At 52.3% G+C, this 18,657-nt stretch overlaps 2 protein-coding genes across 2 annotated transcripts; one reads left to right on the top strand and one right to left on the bottom strand.

The window, feature by feature from the left end:
- Positions 1-1,999: 1,999 nt before the first annotated feature.
- On the bottom strand, positions 2,000-5,958 carry LOC102818444 (chromosome unknown open reading frame, human C19orf54). The gene is made up of 6 exons (XM_006871520.1): positions 5,717-5,958; positions 4,047-4,115; positions 3,491-3,615; positions 3,149-3,278; positions 2,984-3,054; positions 2,000-2,337 (listed from the first exon to the last, which is right to left on the bottom strand). The coding sequence occupies exons 1-6, from the start codon at positions 5,956-5,958 to the stop codon at positions 2,000-2,002; spliced, it is 975 nt and encodes a 324-aa protein (XP_006871582.1).
- Positions 5,959-7,398: 1,440 nt separating this feature from the next.
- SNRPA (small nuclear ribonucleoprotein polypeptide A) lies at positions 7,399-18,657 on the top strand. The gene is made up of 6 exons (XM_006871408.1): positions 7,399-7,610; positions 10,581-10,753; positions 14,067-14,246; positions 15,982-16,155; positions 16,909-16,997; positions 18,268-18,657. Exons 1-6 carry the CDS (start codon positions 7,538-7,540, stop codon positions 18,425-18,427), a joined length of 849 nt encoding a protein of 282 aa, XP_006871470.1. The 5' UTR covers positions 7,399-7,537; the 3' UTR covers positions 18,428-18,657.

Raw genomic sequence — 18,657 nt, 5'->3', positions numbered from 1 at the left:
ATGTGCTGCTGACGCTGGTGGAGGCAGTGGTTGCAGTTCACCATCACCCGCCCATGTTTGGCCCAGGGGAACCTCTCTGCTGACCAAAGCCACAGCCACATCTGAGCCAACACTGTGACCGAGAACCACCCCATTCCTGGGTGCACCCCAGCCAGCCCCCTGGAGGTCTGCAGACACAGGAAGGGGTTTCACAGGCCAGGGAGCAGCCTTCCTCCCCGGAAAGGATTGTCAGGCAGGGGTCGGGGCCCTGCCCTGGGCTTGCAACCTAAGCCAAACCAAAGACTCTGGACCCCTCTGCCGCTGCAACTGCCCTCCTCAAGTGTGGTCTTGGGGAGGAAGGGCACCATCTACCTCTTCCCTAAGCTGAAACTCTAATGTTGGCTCCAGGGCTGAGATGACCTTTTCTACTGAGCTTTGTACTATTTATGAGGGGGGCAACTGTTAGATGGGGGGCACTGGGGCAGCAGGTGGCAAAATGGCCTCCCTGCAACTCCCCCTCCCCCTGACTATGCCCCAATAAACAGGACACTCAGTCAGATTTGTGAAGTTCCTTTTTTTGCATCTAGGCTGTGTAGGCTCAACCCCAAGGGCTGAAGCATCATGCTGGGGTGGGGGGTAAGGGCATGTGGGTCGCTTTGGGGTAGTGAGGTGGATTGGTTCATTCACTCTAACCGTCACCGGGGCTCTTGGCTCTGTGCTGAGCTGCCCCAGAACACAGTGGAAAGGCAGAGGGCTCCAGAGCCTGCTCTCAAGGGCTCCTAGGACACTACAGCAGGCAGTGCTAGCCCAGAGGGGTCTGGGGGATGAGGTGGGATGAAGAGGAGTGGGCTCTCAGGACGCTCCAGCAGGCAGTGCTAGCCCAGAGGGGTCTGAGGAGTGAGGTGGGATGAAGAGGAACCGGCAGAGGTGCTGGGGCAGGCTCCTCTTTGTCACCTCATCCATTCATTAGAAACACTACCCCATGCCCTTCCCCTAACTGGGTGCTGGGCACATGTAGGGACCAAGAAGTGCGACCCCTTTCAGAACACCTAACCCAGTGGCGTGATAACCCAAACTCACTCCCATTAAGTCAATTCTGACTCTTAGCGACTCTCTGAGAGAGTAGAACTGTTTGTTCCCTGGAGTGTCTGTGGCTGTGAATCTTCACAGAAGGCTGCCTCAAATTCTCCTGAGGAGCAGCTGGTAAACTGCTGACCTAGCAGTTAGCAGGCTAGTGCTTAGCCCATAGTGCCACAGGAGCCTTTGCTTCTCAATGAAACCATTACACGTGTTCAGTCTGTATGTGTGTATAGAGACAGAAGAGACGTCTGTGGTGGGGCCTGTCATGGCTCATTCAGGGAAGTGGGATCTGCCCAGTGTGAAGCCTGCCATGGGATCTCAGTTAGACCTGTAACTGCCCCTCTATGCTCATGTCCAAGGGGAGAATCCTGTGCCACCCTCACAGGGTTGGGAAATTTCAGGAGTCAATGTGGTTGGGTATAGTGTGGACATAGAATATAGAGGGTGGGGGGGGCCTTGCCTGAGCTGAGCTGAGAAGGAACATTCGGGGGTGTTCTGGTGAGGGGGAGAAAGAGGGTCCCAGGAAGGTAATAAAGGCCACTTTAGGGATAGAAAGGCCAGCAGGACCGGAGGGCAAAAAGCATGGGTCAGACAGCAACTAAGGCCTCATTTTCAGGGATTGCAGATCATGGGAGTTTGCTCCTGTCTCTGGAACAGTGAGGAGCCTGTGAGAACACACTGGGCGGTGGGGGGACAGTAGGGAGCCCCGAGTGATGAAGGAGGGTTAGAAGACGGATGTGACATGAGAGTGCTCAGCAGTGGGGGTGATGGGCTGGGTGGGTGGGACTGTGCCCGGGTTCTGAGCGGAGAATTGGGGGAGGGGTGTGGGAGACTCTGAGGAATCACTGAGCTAGAGGTCTTCAGGGATCCAGTGGGAACCCCCTGGCTGTTCCACAGAATGAGGCACAGGACACTCTTCATGGGGTCAGCCCGCAGCAGGCTAGTGGCTGGTGTCATGCTGTCTGAGGAGCAGAGCTTGGCCACAGAGGCCAGAGCGCACCCCACCAGCAGGTACCACGTAGGCCCTGCCATCCATGGCCCGCGACGGCGCAAAGTCTGTCAGCTGCAGGTTGCTCTCCTGGACCTGGCCGTATTCCCACAGCTGGTAGTGCCAACTCTTGCCCTGCTTGGAGAGGAGGTAGATGGCTCCCGAGAAGCCTTCCTCTGGCAGGGGTGGCGGCTGGTAGGGTGTGCTGGGCACTGGGTGGAACAGGCCTGCCAGCTCAGGGTCTTCGGCATAGCCAAGGCTCGGCACAGCCACCACCCCCAGGAGGACCCCTGGGAGGAGAGCAGCAGATAGCTGAGTGGGCTCACAGACATCTCCCTACACCTCCTCAGGGCCACAGCTAAGTTACCAGGGTCAGGGGTTACACAGCGGGCTGGGTTTTTAAGCCCATAGGCTGTCCACGTAGGGAGGAAGAGAGGCCAGTGTTAAGTGGAACCAACCCCCCTGCCTAGTCATGTTGGTAAAGACACGCTCAGAGAGGAGCCCTCGGGCCGCACAGACCCCAGCTTTCTGTCTCAGGCAGGTGGAGGGACCAGGAGGGTCTAGTTAACAGCCAACACCGACTGAGCCTGTGAAATGGTTTCACACACCCCAACTTGGAGGTGCGTGGTCACTGCTATCACCCCCAATTTACAGATGGAAAGATGGAGGCCCAGAGAAGTGGAACAACTTGCGTGGGGTCCCAGGGCCTAGAAGGGGCAGGGCCAGACCTGGAGCTCAGGCTGCCGGATCCCCAAGTCTGAGCTCTTGTGATGGAAACCTGCCTGGCGGGTGGGCCACCTGAACGCCTGCTCTGTCAGGTCCAGTGCTAAGAGCCCAGGATGGGCAGAGATGGTCCACCCTAGTGCTGACCTGCAGGACTCAGGGGGAGGGGGCGGTGGGCAGGCAGTCCAGGGCCTGGATGGGGCTTGGACTCACCTGCACTCACAGCCCAGTGGGCCTTGTGGCCCCTCCTCTGACAAGGCTCATGGTTGAAGTCCTCATCGTAGCTGGTGCAGGTGTTAAGATCACAGCTGTGGTCTACAGTATGGCCCAGGGATCCCGTGTTACCTCGACCTGCCCCGCCCACTGGCCCTGGGATACGGAACGAGCAGGGGGTGACCGGCGATGATGTGCTGCAGGATGTAGTCTCTGTTGGGACCACCCAGGCCACCACAGAGCAGCTCGGTGTGGCAGCCCAACACCTCCTGGGCCAGCTTGCCCATGTCAGCCACTGTAGGGGGACAGTGGACAGAGAGAGGGCACTTATTGCACACCCGTCTCCTCTGCAGCACAGAGAGGGAGATGTGCTTGCCCCAGGCCACACAGCACTCATAACCACCCTGCTGTACAGGGCACATGGCCTGAGGAATTGTGGGAGGCTGGCTGTGTGTCTGTCCTTGCCATATGCCCATCCCAGGGAAAACCCAGCTTGAGGTAGCTCACCGGAGAACATCTCCCCCTGGGCTGTGTAGCCTCTCTCCAGTGCCACCTGCAGAAGTCTGTCCAGGGGGACCCCATCAGGGGGTACCAGGAGGGTGCTTGCCATCCATAAGGCCACCAGCCCGCACCTGCGGGGAGACAAAGGCAGGCCCAGCCACTCTGTGCCTAGACCACTGAGTTATGAGCTCTCTGGAAGCTGGAGTCTGGCTTGCTGCCTTGGTGTGGTGAAGGCTCTCCTCCCCTCCCCCAGGCCCGCTGGGGGGCTCTGACTCCTCCCTGCTATGGATGGCCCAGGCCTGAGCTGGAGCTGGAGAGATGAGCGGGGAGGGGGCAGAGAGAAGTCACAAGGGCTTCCTGAAGGAATGGGTGCCAGTAAGGATCAGAGAGGATGGACCAGGTTCATTTGTTCATTCACTCATTCACTTCAACTGTCTGTTCACTGCCCTGGCTGCTCCCCCCTCGAGTCCCCAAGTTGTTGGGACTCACTCCCAGCCTTGCTCCAGGGTCAGCCTAGCAAGGCAGCAGGAGGGAGGGGAGAGCCCCAAATTCCAGCACTTACTGAGGGCCTTCTTGGATGAGGGATGGCAGTTCAGCACAGAAAAGGATCCACTGCAAGTCATTTCTGAAACTGAATCAGAGGCACGCTGAGTCAGGCGGGGCAGTTCCCAGAGCCCTGCTCCAGGTTTGGGTAGGAGCAGAGTGTAGACTGAGGACAAAGATAGCCTGGCTGTCCCTGGTGATGCTCTTGTTGCCCCTTGCCTTGGTTTCCTCCTTGCCTGCTCCCCACTCCCTGTTACTGAGGGAGTGAAGTGCACATGTGCAAAAGTCCTCCAACTAGGAGCCAGAGTGAGGAAACATCTCAAAGGGATGCTTCTATACCTCAACTCTGCTAAATGAGGTGAAAAATCCCTTAATGTCTTGGTGAGATTAAAAACCAACTCAATTTGGACTAATTTAGGTGGATGGCTTAAAATAACAAGTCCCAGCCGACCTGCCCACCCCCACCCTTGGGGAGGCCTCAGGGGCAGCTCTGGTGACTCCCCATCTCTCGGACTCAGTGCACCCGGCTCTTTATTCCCGTCCCCCTTGTAAATGAGAGGAGGCGGCCGAAGGTGGGAAGCGGGCTCCTGGTTCCGTTTGGAGCAGCCTCCTGACCAACAGGGCCCAACAGCAGGGTATAGTGGTTACAGGCGTGAAAACCACGCTGCCCAGTTCCAGGGAGGGGCTTCCTCACCATCATTCTGCGGCTCAGTGATTTTCCCTGTGAGCCTGGTTCCTACCTCACTGGGTTGCTGACACTATTAAAGGACTGAATTCTTATAAACCCTTAGAGAGGTGCCTGACACCGACTAAGCACATAATTAACTAATGGATGTTGTTCGCGTTAGATTAACATCACCAGGGTTGGTAATTTAGGGCGAATGATACACTTCCGTGACACAGGGCAAGTCCACACTCCCCCACCCCACCCCACCCCGATTCTGCCCAGCCCGATAACCATTCCAGTGGGTCCTCTTTACCCACTGCCCCGGCCATGGTCCAGACTGTAGGTCTCGCCAACTACAATCTCTGTCTCACAGTTCCCCAGAGCCCCCAGGACAAGTCCAACCCCCTCACCACGGCCCACCATGCTGCATCGTGTGAGATCTGCCGCTTGCCCCCCTTTGCCACCTGCCTGTAGCATTGAGGAAATACTTACACTTGCAGTACCCTAAAATCCTGCCCTCATTTACCTCTGGGTGTCTGCGCACGCTGCTTGCTCTTCCTCATCACCTGTGCCTTGAGTGACTCACCCAACTGCGTGCAGGGTTTCCCTGCTCTGGGAAGTAGCCCCTCTGGGCTGTGACTGTTTGGGGGGGGGGTCTGCCCTCTCTAGTGGACTAAGCGCTGTTACCTATTGCCACTGAACCAATTCTGATTTATAGTGATCCTAAATGGCGTTTCTGAGACGTAATCTATGAGAGGAGACAGCCTCATCTTTCTCTCAAGGAGCAGCTGGCCGGCTTGAACTGCTGACCTTGCAGTTAGCAAGCCGACATCTAACCCACAGCGCCACCACAACCGGGGCTTCTTCGGCGCTTGTGAGAGGAGATGCTTTCTTCTCAGATGAGGGCACAGCACCAATACAGGGATGGGACCAGACAAGCTGTTAGACTCTTAGAAAATGTGACATCCCAAGAGGAAGTGGCTGAAGTGATCCGGGGACAGGGAGTTTTTTTGGGACCCTACCGGTCCTTGTGCAGCTTCAGAAGCCTCTTCACGTCCTCTCTGCCCGAGGGGACAGGGCCCGCCTTCTCCAAGGCCTCCTTCAGGAGATGACTTTTTTCCAGGCCGAAGACGTGAGGGGGCGCAGGCCCTGAAGCAGGCGCGGGAGGCGGCAATGGGGGTGGCGGGATGATGGAGGCCTGGGGGACCACCGGGGCTCTGGGATGAGGGACTAAGGGCTCTAGAGGAGCGCGCTGAGACGTCATCGTGGAGTCCGGGAGGAGCTGGGTGGAAATGAGAAGGAAAAGATCCTTCAAAACGGAGTTGAAAGTCCTCTTTAAAGACCGGGATTATGATGGTTTGACAGTCGAGTACCACAATGGAGGATAAGCAATGCGGCTGACTCCTCAGGGATTTGGGATCTGGTTGTTTTAATCCATATTTGCGGGCTGGAGCCAGTTGATTCGGGTAGGAGATTAGGAATTATTAATTTGTCCAAGTCAAGATTTAGAAATTCCTGGGTTTATTTTGGAAATGTGAGCAAAGCCTTCGAGTGTGGCTCTTAAAGGGTGGGATTTAGGGTCCCAAAGCTAAGGACTGGGGGAATTTACGGTCTGTTCCCCACCACTCTGTCCTATAAAATCGCTGAGCTGGAACCGACTCCACGGCCGATTTAGTTTTCCCAACCCGCAACCCCCCCCCGCCCAGATCGGGGTTCGAACCTTCGAGCCGACTTTTGAATCAGGTCAAAAAGGAGACCCTTCAGGGAAAACTGCCTAGTTGTGAAGAAGGTCCTGGAACTATTAAGAAACAGAAAAAGTGGGTTATGGGAGGCTAAGATAATGGAGGGTTGGGCTGCAGGGAGCCGCGAACCCAGGTGAAAAAACTTTGGAGCTGGAGAGTCAGGTGCTCCCTCCCCTCCCGCAAAATGGCAGCCACCGCAAATAGCTTTCTTATATCACGTGGTAGGACTCGCAACTTGTGCCCACCCTTTCCACTATCACGTGGCAGAAAATGCTAAGGAAGGAGAGGTGGGGCTTTCAAAGGATAGCCGCCGGAAGAGACCCTAGAGCGAGCTGCGCCCCGATTGGCAAGAAACGCGCGAGGGGGCGTAGCCCTCACTGATTGGTCCATAGGTCGGACGCCGCTGAAGGCGGGAACCCAAATGTTATTTTGATTGGCAAGTTATTGGCCCGGAGATAAAACTTACCCTGATTGGTCAAACTACCAAGTTTCCGCGCAAGGATTGGTTTGCAGAAAGGCAAAGGCGGGACCAGGAGAGGAAGCTTTGTGGTCCAAGCTCAGGAGCTCAGAGGACGCTAATTGCGGGAGCTGTTACCCTGTTGGTGAGTATTCGCGGAAGTAGGTGGTTATCGGCGACGGGTGTGTGGAGCCCATGGAACTTGTGGTGCCTTCCCGTGTCTCTTCTGGGGAAACTTTCCTCCTCCATGAGGCCAGGACGCCCCAAATGTGTTTCGCCTTCCTTAACTGGCAGTACATCCGGGTGTTTTCTCCCCAGCCGCCCTTTGGTCGCGTGGTCCAATGGCAGTAGCCACTTAGGACGCTCCGCCTCCTGAATAGAGTAAAGCACCCTGGGACTCGTAGTGGACCTCTGGCGATTTGTCTTAGCACGCGGAGGAGAAAGACCGAGTTCTACCTCTCGGTAGCGTTGCCCAAATTGGTGCCCTACCCACCCCAATTCCCTCCCCGCTTTGTCTAACTTCTTCCTGGAAGGAAGATCCCCTAGCAGTCCATTAAACCCGCGTTGGAACAAAGGATTTGGAAAAATCCAGAACTGAAGTCTCCCTTTTCCTTTCTTCAGCCTTAACCTCTGCTCCTCGCTCCATGGCAGTTCCCGAGACCCGCCCCAACCACACCATTTATATCAACAATCTCAATGAGAAGATCAAGAAGGATGGTGAGTTCTCGGGATGGCCCAAGTGAGCTGGCCCCTTCCATCGCCAGAAATCGCTTCTCTGCCTTCAGCGTAGATCGTCCACACTCTGCCCATTAACGTGTTCACTGATGCTCGTCCTTCGGGTCTCAGCTCACAAGACTCCGCCACCCTAGGAGCTGCCTCTGCCGTCGTGGGCTTTGGGCAGGGACTGGGGTCCTCGAGTGACCAGCCAATTGTGCAGGAGGCAGGAAGGCTATCTGGCCCTTAGTACCCGGTGCCGAGTTGGACACTTTCTCACATTTAGCTTTGACGGTCCCCCTGCCAGGAGATGCTGCTGTGGTTCCCATTTCTCAGATTATGAGAAATGGAAACTCCTATATGACTTGACTTGCCTATGGTCACACTGCTGAGAAAAGTGGCCAATTTTTGGAATTGTTCTTAGGGACACACTGCAGATTAGACAGACTATTCCTCACTTTTTTCAGCAAGTTGTCACCTTTCCTGAGTCCCGATTTCTATAAGAGAAAACAAGGCGAAAATCATAATCTCTTCTCTGTAGGGATGTTGTGGGGATTAAATTAGCCAAACTCCATGAGCAGTATTTCTTTTTAGGGCACCTGGATGGTAAAAGGAGCCTTGTTGGTGTTGTGAAATAAGCATTGGACTCCTAGTCACTAGGTTTGCAGTTCAAGCCTAGCAGCTGCCCCACAGGACAAAGATGAAGCTGTCTGTGGCTGTAAGGATTTACAGTCTTGGAAACCCCGAGGAGTAGTTGTACTTTGTCCTCTAGGGGCTCTGTGAGTCAGAACCCACTGGTTGGCAATGGGTTGCTGGTAGTAAGCGCTGACTAAATGTTAGCTCTTACCACCTTGAAAATAAAAGTGCTGGTAGCATAGTGGATTTCGAGTTGGGCTGCTAACTGAAAGGTCAGTAGTTCAAATCTACCAGTTGTTCCATGGGAGAAAGATGAGGCATTCTGCTCCTGTAAAGATTTACAGCCTCAGAAACCCTATCCAGGATTGGAACTGATTGACAACCACCATCAGAAGGCACTTGTTGGGAGGATCAAAGGAGATGCTGGAATTTACATTTGGGGTTATGAAAAAAGTTGCTTTTGAAAATGAAAACAAGGAATGGAAACTCTGCAGGTGCTTTTAAAACATGTTACACAGCCATGCTAGATGGTGAGGTACTGGAGGAGTCTTGAGCGAGACAGTACTGGCTCCAAATCCCTAGAGCCACAATCCAGACCCATGATCTGATTGCAGCGGTTCTGATAGCCAGGACCATGGTGCGAGAACATGTTGAGTCAGTTTTGACTCAGAGTGACCCTGTATAGGGTTTCCAGGTGAAGAGACTCGGGACAGAAATTTGAGGAGAAATTTGGAGAGGGCTTCTGGCTAGAGGAGGCAACAGATGATGAAGGAGAAGGGGGATTGAGAACTTTAGTTAACCGAGAAAGCTGACCCAACGACCATCACGTTGATCTGAATCAGGGACCCTTAGGACATTTAGTCCACTGTGCTCCTTTGACTTTGACCAATAAGTGTACTGTCTAGGGCAAAGCATCTGGGCATTGTGGGAACTAGGAGTGGCTTTGTGTGGCTGGAGCCCGAGAGGCCTAGAGAAGCGCCCAATGAGTCCTCCCTCCACTGCTGCCTTGCCTCGTTGCTGAGCTAATGAGGTGTTGAACTTTGTCCTGAAGGCCGTGTAGAGCCAGGCAAGGGAACACTGTCAGTTTCCAGTTGTGACAGATCTTCTCGAAGGGTGAACTGGAGTGGGTGGGGAGGGGAAGCTGAAGTTTGGGGAGTGATCCCAAGTCCAGTGGAACACCAAGGCCCTGAAGTAGGTGCTTGAGGATAGGACGGAGGTTAAAGACAAAACCAGAAATGTCACAAAGAATCTTGGGCCAATTGCTTCAAAACCCCCTTGCTCAGACTACCCCCAAGCACACACACATTTCCTTCTCCCGCCTTATTTCATAAAATAGCTCCTGCTCAGCTACCTTCTTTGCATCAGATAATCAGTACGTTTTCAGAACTTGGTAAGACTGGGCCTTCTTTTGTGGAGTTGGAATCCTGCTTGCTCTCAGGGGAGGCAGTTTGTTTAAGGTGGTGGTGCTGGGTTTGGATAGACTGGGAACCTGGTCCCAGCTCGGCCTTGTCCTTCTCAGCACCGTCACAGCACTTGCTGTGGGCCAGGGACCCGTTTGGTGTCAAAGCCCGTTCACATATACAGCAGAACAGTAGCGGAGCGGTCATAGCTGCTCCCTCCTGAGGTTGTTGGAAGAATTGAGTGGAGTTACTTCCTCAAAGTACTTGATGGCTTCTTTATCATGTCAGTGTTTGTGGGAAAGTTGGTTGTAGACTGCACTAGGTATGGGGCTATTGCAGTAATCAAATAGAATGGGTGCAAAGAGAGAGAATGTGTAAACATGTTAGGTGGTGAGAAATGCAAATTGAGGTGAGACGGAGGACTCTGAGGCGGTTTCTTGTGCTGAGACCCGGAAGACTAGGAGGCAGGTGTGTAAGCATCAGGGAACTGTGTTCTAGGCAGAGGGAACAGCCAGTGCAAAGGCCTGGAGGTGGACTAAGTGACCTGAGAAGGCTCAAGACTAGTGAGGTTGAAGAGACCAAGGAGAGGTGGAATATGGAGGCGATAGATTGAGAAAGTCATGGGGGACCAGATGAGCCAGGTCTTTTGTCGAGTTACTTGATCATGTACTGTGTGCCACGTCTCCTTCATACCTGTGGGGTAGGGGCCATCACACTGCCCATCCCCCAGAGCAGCACACCGGGTGGCGCATGTTGGCTGCTCGTGCCACTGTTGGGTGTTGTTGAGGGTTTGTGGACTCAGGACCTTCTGGGTACATCTGTCATTTGGTTGTTGGACTCCTGTCTGCATTACACTTCCTCGGAAAGAAGGGAGCTCAAGCTCTAAGGCTGCGTAGCCAGGACTCGGGTAACTGGTTGTTCTTCTCCCCCACTATAGAGCTGAAGAAGTCACTCTACGCCATCTTCTCCCAGTTTGGCCAGATCCTCGACATCCTGGTGTCGCGGAGCCTGAAGATGAGGGGCCAGGCTTTTGTCATCTTCAAGGAGGTCAGCAGTGCCACCAACGCCTTGCGTTCCATGCAGGGTTTCCCCTTCTACGACAAGCCCATGGTGAGTGGTGGCTGGTGGCCTACGTGAGTGCACATGAAGTGCTCTGGGGGACCCTAAGGACGGGGCTTCAGGGAAGGGCACTCTGGGTGAGGTGAGACTTGAACTAAAAGGAAGAGTTCACTGGGGAGGCGAGCAAGAGAGTTTGGGCAGAGAGCTCGTGTGGAGTAAGACCCAGAGGTGACCAAGAGCATATGTGGCACTGCTGGACCAGCACTGGGCTGTTAACCACAAGGTCAGCAGTTCAAACCCACCAGTTGCTCTTCTGAAAGCCCTAGACAGGATCTTTGAGTCACAACCAGCTGGATGGTCCTTAGTTCTTTGGCTGGAGCACAGGGTGAGAGGTGATGAGGACGGTATGCTTTGGGAGCTGAATTTTGCCCTGAAAGTGAACTTCTGTCTCGAGAAGACTTAGGAGCCATGGGCTGGTTAAGGGAGGTGCCCCTGGCTGCTGGATGGAAGTTGCGTTAGAGGAAGGAGACTACGGTCCAGTTGTCCAGGTGGGAGAGGATGGGGTAGAGGTAAGGAAGGAAGAGGTGGGTTGCCAGTGTGTGAGAGCCCAAAGGGGACTAGTCTGCGGAGGTGAGGAGGGGCATAAAGCCCCTGCCATGAACTGAAAGTCCTGTCACATCACTGGCAGGCACCTTTGCTTCTTTTGTTGGGCCTTTTCTCTTGTGTCCTCGTCAGTTACCGGTTCCACCAGATTAGAATGTACTGCCTGACCTGGCTCCCTTGTGAGGGTGATAGCATGCGTCATTGCTGTGAGCCCGAGGACAGCCTAGCAGCTGCGGGTGGACCCCAGCCTGTTGTTGCCACATCTTCCAATTGCCTTTTATAGGCAGCTAGGAATTGGTGTTTTAGGTATAAAAATTATATGTGTGTGTATATATATATTGGTACTGTTTTCTCTGTTTTTGCCCCTAAACTACTGCTTGGACTCTTATCAGGCCATCAAGCCTGAGTTCTGTCAGAAATCTTTCATCTCTACCTTGAAAACATGTCCTTCGGGGGCATAGCCATCTCACACTATATGAGAAGATGTGGTCACGTGTCAGGACTCTCTCTTGGGCCCTCCCTTCCAAGATGACAAAGAAAAGGAGAAACCGAGGTTGTGGTCAAAGTGCAGTCGTATTTGCATGAACCACGCCCGTGACATGCCCTAAGACCAGGCCAATAAGAAGTCCTGGTGGGTACTGTAGGAGAAGCACTCTGCCATAAAGTTGATGTGAATCACGGGGTTGGCGGTTCAAACTTAACAGCCGCTCCCCAGAAACCCTATGCAGGGTCGTTTGGAGTTGCAGTGACTCTGTGGCACTTAACAGCAATCGGAAACGTACAGACCGAAGCCCCGGGGCCATTCCCCAAGCGAGTGTCTGTGATGTATAAGTTCTGTACCTGAAACTGTGTAATTGTGAGTTGTACTGTTCACTGCATGGTAGTCAGGAACATTCTCCTGGAACTAAGGACCAGACACTCCCACCTGATTTAGACCTGAAGGTACTGCCCCACCACCTCCACTAAAGCCTGTGTAAAGATTTGAGGCCTTAAAGCCCGAAGAAAAACTAACCTGTAAGAAAATAAAGTGGAAATTCTACTTCAGGAAAAAACCATCTATTCTTTGTCATTGGCTTCTCATCCCCCTGCTGCTGCTGACGTGGTCCCCTCTGTGCCGGGACTGTGACTGCGGCCTGCTTCTTTGTCCGCTCCCACAGCCACTGCCCCACCCGAGGTCTCCCTCAGCATCCTCCAGCATCCAGTCCTGTCACCTGTCTGACCTCATTTTCTCCCTCTCTCTCATCCACATTGGTCTCTTTCAAGTTCTCTTTTTCTCCCTTTGTTGTTGATTGCCATCGTGTGAGTTCCGACTCATAGCAACCCTGTATAGGGTTTCTGAGGAGCAGCTGGTGTGTTGGCAGTTCAAACCTAGCTGCTTCTCAGAAACCTTATACAGAGTCACTATAAGTTGGAATCAACTCGACTGCACTTAGCAACAACAGTTGTGAATCCGGTAAAGACCGTTAAGCAAATCCACTTCCACTCAGTTCATACACAATTTGTTTCATGTCATTGATTGCAGTCCCCACAGTGTAATATCACTTGTCCCACTTCCTCCCTGTGTTTCCTGATTCCAACTGTGTCCTGGGGTAAATGATGCCCGTGCGCACCTCCCTAGTTCTGTTGTCCCTTAACACCCACTGTCTTCAAGGCAATTCTGACTCAGAATGACCCTGTGTGGACTTTCCAATGCTGCAAACCCTTAGGGAAGCAAAAAGCCAGTTGGTTTGAACTGCTTAGCTTATTGTTAGTCGTCCAGTGCTTATCCTAGAGTTTGGCTAGAAATTGGGGGTGAGTTAAGTTCCAAACCTGAAAGGTGACTAAGGTCCATAGAGTCTTAGGGTTCTACCAGTCTCTCTAAACCAGTAAGCCTGATCTGGTTAATGAGTTTGAGTTTTGGTCTATCTAGGATCTTCTACTGCGATCCCTTTCAGAGCAATTGGTAGTGGTCCTCACTGTGAAGCACGTCAGCTGACCACACCCTTAGCACATTGCTGGAACATTCTTTCTCCAGATGTCCACATGGCTCCTTCTCCTTCCTCCTCCCTCCTCCCCCAAGTGTCACTGCACAAATGTGACCTCAATGAGGCCTTCCTTGGCCACTGTTTCTGAAAATTTCCACTCTGCCCAGTGCTTCACATCTCTGCTAAACGAGCTTCCTGAGGACAGGGACTCTGGTCTGTTCGTTCATTGCTGTTTTCCCTGCCCCCAAGCCTAGCGTGGGGCCTGGTGCTTACTCGGTTCTCTGTACACATCTGGAAGGTTTGTGTGAATAGGAGACCTGTGTCGATCTCCAGCCCTGACATCTGGCTCCACAGGCTTCTGCCCTTGGTCTGATGCTCAGAGCTGCCCTCTCTTCCCTTAGCAGCATACCTACAGCCCATGTATTGAATTCTCCATGTCTTTAACTTTCATCCTCAGAACACCTTCGAAAACAAAAAACCTAAACCCCTTGCCATCCAGTAGATTGCAGCTCACAGCAATCCTCTTAAGACAGTAGAGGGCTGTGAAGCTTTTCTCCCTCAGACTGACTGGTGGGTTCAAACCTCTGACAGTTCGGTTCACAGCCAAATACTCCACCGCTGCACCAACAGAGCATTTATATTCCTCTCAAGTGGATAATACAACCTCCATCTGACAGATGAAGAAGTGGGTGTTAAGCCGTTTCCGTAACGTACTCAGCAGGCCTGTGGTGGGGTCTGATTTTGAAGCCCTGGAAATTTGACTCTTGACCCCTATGCCCTTGGTTTCCTTCCTGTAGCGAATCCAGTATGCAAAGACTGACTCCGACATCATCGCCAAGATGAAGGGCACCTTTGTGGAGCGGGACCGCAAGCGGGAGAAGAGGAAGCCCAAGAGCCAGGAGACTCCAGCTGCCAAGAAGGCCGTGCAGGGTGGGGCAGCCGCCACTGTGGTAGGGGCCGTCCAGGGCCCTGTCCCGGTAAGCCAGGACCCACAGATGCCCTTGGACCTTTCTCAGCCATGTGGCCTGGCCAAGTCAGGGTAGGGGAAGAACTTCTTTTGGGGATTTGGTCCCTCTTCTTGCCAATTCCTTCAATATAGGCTGTATCTGTCTCCCCAGGTTGGGCTACTGAGTGGTATCTACGCTCTGAGATACCTCCGAGTCTTTCCCTAGAGTTCCATCTCTTGGTCCCTTTTTCTCTCTTCTTGACCCTGATTTTACTACCTTTGCCTTTCTAAATTAGTGTATGAGGAGGCTTTAAAAAAGATCATGGAATTTTCCCATGAACTTTTGGAAGTCCCCTAGTACATGCTAGCAACAAACGAGTCGAATTGGGTGGGAAAAACAAAACGCTATTTACTGTACTTTTGGAGTAAATGCAACAAAAGGTTTACCCTAAAACCACAAAACATAGCTGAGAGCAAGTGGAGACAACTTAAACAGATGGATGCAAGGACTCAATATTGTTAAGGTGTCAATTCTCCAAATTGACAATAGATCAATGCTGTTCCTGTCAAAATCTGTTTCTAAGATACTTGTGCAAAGACAAGGTCAATACAGGCAGGAGAGACAAAGCCTTTAGAAAGGGCCTGCACTGCCGAGGAGTAAGCCTCTTCCTAAAGAGAAAACAATCCGGATCATTTGGCATTGGGATATGGGTGGGAAGGTAGCCCAAGGGGACTGCCCAGAGTCCAGAAACAGATCCACACGTGTGTGGTCCAGTGTAGGAAGGACATATATTTTTTCATTAGATAACACTGGGCCAATCCCATGCCTGTAAGGAGGGAAAATGAGCCCAGCCTTGTACTAAATCTAAAAGGTAACGTGAGATGAATCACACAGACCTGAGTGTAACAGCTTATGCGGTAAAGGTTCTAGAAGAAAACAGGAAAAGGTCTTCATGACCTTGGTGCTGGCACGAGAACTGGAAACATCCTGTTTTCTAAACAGGATACCACAAGCACAAGCTGTAGAAGGAATGATGGAGCGACTGGACTTCTCGTTAGGCTACAGTCTCTGTGTTGGACTTGCTGATTGGGTCACGCGGTATTTATCCCGCCTCCTTTGCAGGTTGGAAGGCAGGTTGGAAGGCGTCTGGATTGGAAGACATGTGGGTCAGTCATCCTTGTGCTTACTGGGCCCAGCTTTTTGTCCACAATGGGGTCTTCAGATTGTCATCCCACCATCGGCCCTGATTGTTCGGTTTCAGCTCTGTTGTCCACTGCCTGATCTTCTCTCGAGATCTCGTGCCAACTTTTTCCCCTTTGATTATTTTTTTTCCCTAGAAACAAAAGTACCACTTATACATGAGAGACAGCCCATGCAAGGGGACTTCCAAAAATTTATGGGAAAAATGGAATGAGGAGATACTGAACTATTTCCATATGCTTTTTGAAGCCCCCTCCTACTTCTTGTCCCTCTAAATTAACAATTGTTGCTGTTTTGTTGGGTTTTCTGGTTTCTCTGTTTTTCTTCCTGGTCTCCTGGTCATCTTACAAAGCAAAGTTTGGTTGTATTAACTATTTTCTATCTTCATTTTTTTTTCTCTAATTCTGGATCTCTTGCTCTCTTCCTTCTCTTTGGATGTCCTCTTTTTGTCATTTTTTCTGAGTCTAGGTCACTTTCCCTGGGTTTCCTCTGGTGACCTTTTTGCCTGTCAGCACACCGGCTCCCACCACGGCCATGTCTCAAGTCTTGCCCCATCTTTCCACAGGGCATGCCGCCAATGACACAGGCGCCCCGCATCATGCACCACATGGCAGGCCAGCCTCCCTACATGCCTCCCCCCGGCATGATCCCACCGCCAGGCCTCGCACCTGGCCAGCTCCCACCAGGAGCCATGCCCCCGCAGCAGCTGATGCCAGGTCAGATGCCGCCTGCTCAGCCTGTAAGTGTGCAGTCCTCTGGGGTCTTGGGAAGGTCTTGGTGACCACTGTGTCACTGTGTGTTACGTACCCCCTCTTCCAGACTTAGAATAGAATGGGAGCACACCGACCCCAATCCCTGCTCGCTAAAGCGCTGCATTCTAGTATGCGTGGAGAGTACATTATAGATTAGAAGCACTGCCAGGAATCACATGTAAGACATACAGGACTAGAAAGGGACTCCCCAAACCAAACCCACTGCTTCAGAGTGGGTTCTCACTCATAGCGATTCTGTATAGGGTTTCCAAGGCTGTTAATCTTCACAGGAGCAGAAAGCCTCCTATTTCTCCTGTTGAGCGGCTGCTGGGTCTGAACTTGCGACCTTGTGGTTAGCAGTCCTATGTTTATCTTATAGCATTACCTTATAAAGGGACTCGGACCGTGTTTTAGAGGTGGTTTGGTCAGGCCTTTTTGTGGGGCTGTGATAATGGGTGTGTTTGCTGGGAGATTTGGAAGGAGAAGGTCAGGGTGGGACTAGATTCCTTCAGTGAATTTTTACTGAGCACCTGCTTACAGCCTGTTGCAGGCTCTGGGGACAAGAGCAGTGACCTGGCAGAGATGTCTGCCCCCCGTAATGGAGGCCAGGGACCAGGAGACAGACAGGTGTTAAATGCTGGAGAGAATTCAAGCCGTGTGAGGGATGAGAGCAAGAAAAGGGGTTGTTAGGTGTGCTCCACACGACTTCTGTACTCACGGGCCTCCTCCCTTTCCCACAGCTTTCAGAAAACCCACCAAATCATATCCTGTTCCTCACCAACCTGCCTGAGGAGACCAACGAACTCATGTTGTCCATGCTGTTTAACCAGTAAGTGGGGCCTGGGCTGGGCAGGGGCCAGGCATGTCACCATGGGATCTGGCCTGAGTGGGCTGGGCTCAAAGCCTGTGGAGGGCTGCTGAGGGTTGGAGTGGTCTGCGGTAGCCATGCTGGAGGGCCCCCTTTAGCCTTTGATGTGTGTGTGTGATGGGGAGGAGAGTGGGCTCAGCCTCGTGTGCCCACTCTTAACTAGAAAGGTGTCTGACAGATGACAGGGGGATCCCACTGAACCCTGGTAGCATCAGCACACCTCTCCAAATGGTGTGTATGTGCGTGTCTGTTGTATGTTCGTCTGGTGCTTTTGCTTCTGAGAGAGTGAAGGAAGAGAGAGGAAGTTTAAGAAACAGGATAAAACAATACCCCATATGTATTGTGACAGCTTGTGACACTGTCCATCTTAGTAGAATGCCGAATAGAGAAGGAAGTACCAACTGAGACAGCTGAAAAAGTTAGGAGAGTCGTTCTTGCTGGAGGAAGCTATGTCCTGCTTCTCGTTCAAGATTGTTGTTGTTAAGTGCCGTCGAGTTGGTTCCGACCCATAACGACCCTGTATTGGGTTTCCAAGGAGCAGCTAGTGAGCTTGAACGGCCGACCTTGCAGTTCAAACAGCTTTGCAGTCTGGCGCATTAACCCACAGCGCCACACCAGGACTCCGTTCGAGGTGGTCGTTGCCCCGTATTTATGTAGAAATGAAACTGTTTTGACATGGTGTACATTTACCTGCTCATATTAAGAATTTTCAGCTCAGCACTGAATACCTTACAGTCTGTAAAATACCACTTTGTTGTGGGTCTGTCCTGTGCATTGTAGGGTGTGTAGCAAAATCCCTGGCCTCTACCGCTAGATGCCAGTACTACAACCCTGTTCAGTTAGGACAACACCAATGTCTCCAGACATGCCACATGCCCACTAGAGGGCAAGATGATTCCTAGGGGAGATTTTTAGGTTAATGCTCTTCAAATCCACTGCTGGCAAGTAGACTCTGATTCCTGGTGACCCTGTAGGACAGGAGAACTGCTCTGTAGAATTTCTGAGGCGGTAAATCTTAGTGAGAGCACACAACTTCATATTTCTCTCGTGGAATTGCTGGTAGGTTTGAACTACCAACCTTTTGGTTTCCAGCCCAACACTTAACCCTCGACGCCACCAGGAGCACTGTTGGTTTCTATCATGTTGTGTATTATGTCCAAATGTTAGGAACAAAATGATGAGGTTGGGTACCTGATGTTTGTTCCTGATGTCTGTCCTTCCCTGCTTCCAGGTTCCCTGGCTTCAAGGAGGTGCGACTGGTCCCAGGGCGGCATGATATCGCCTTTGTGGAGTTTGACAACGAGGTGCAGGCAGGGGCGGCCCGCGACGCTCTACAGGGCTTCAAGATCACCCAGAACAATGCCATGAAGATCTCCTTCGCCAAGAAGTAGTGCCCTTCTCCCCACGTCCACCCTCCCCTGTCCCTGTTTTTTGAGTCGCCCTTCCCCTCTTGACTCACCCCCCCTGAAGGTAAGTCCCCCCCTTGGGGGCTTTCTCTGAGCCGTGTGTGAGTGAGTGGTCGCCACACAGCATTGTACCCAGAGTCTGGCCCCAGACATTGCACCTGGCGCTGTAGGCTGGAATTAAAGTGTTCTTGTTTTTTGAAGTTTGGTTTTTCACA

This window comes from Chrysochloris asiatica, unplaced genomic scaffold (assembly GCF_000296735.1).
Source record: "Chrysochloris asiatica unplaced genomic scaffold, ChrAsi1.0 scaffold00168, whole genome shotgun sequence".
Lineage (NCBI taxonomy): Eukaryota > Metazoa > Chordata > Mammalia > Afrosoricida > Chrysochloridae > Chrysochloris > Chrysochloris asiatica.
The sequence above is the reverse complement of the archived record's forward strand: the minus strand, read 5'-3'. Positions and strand labels throughout refer to the sequence as shown.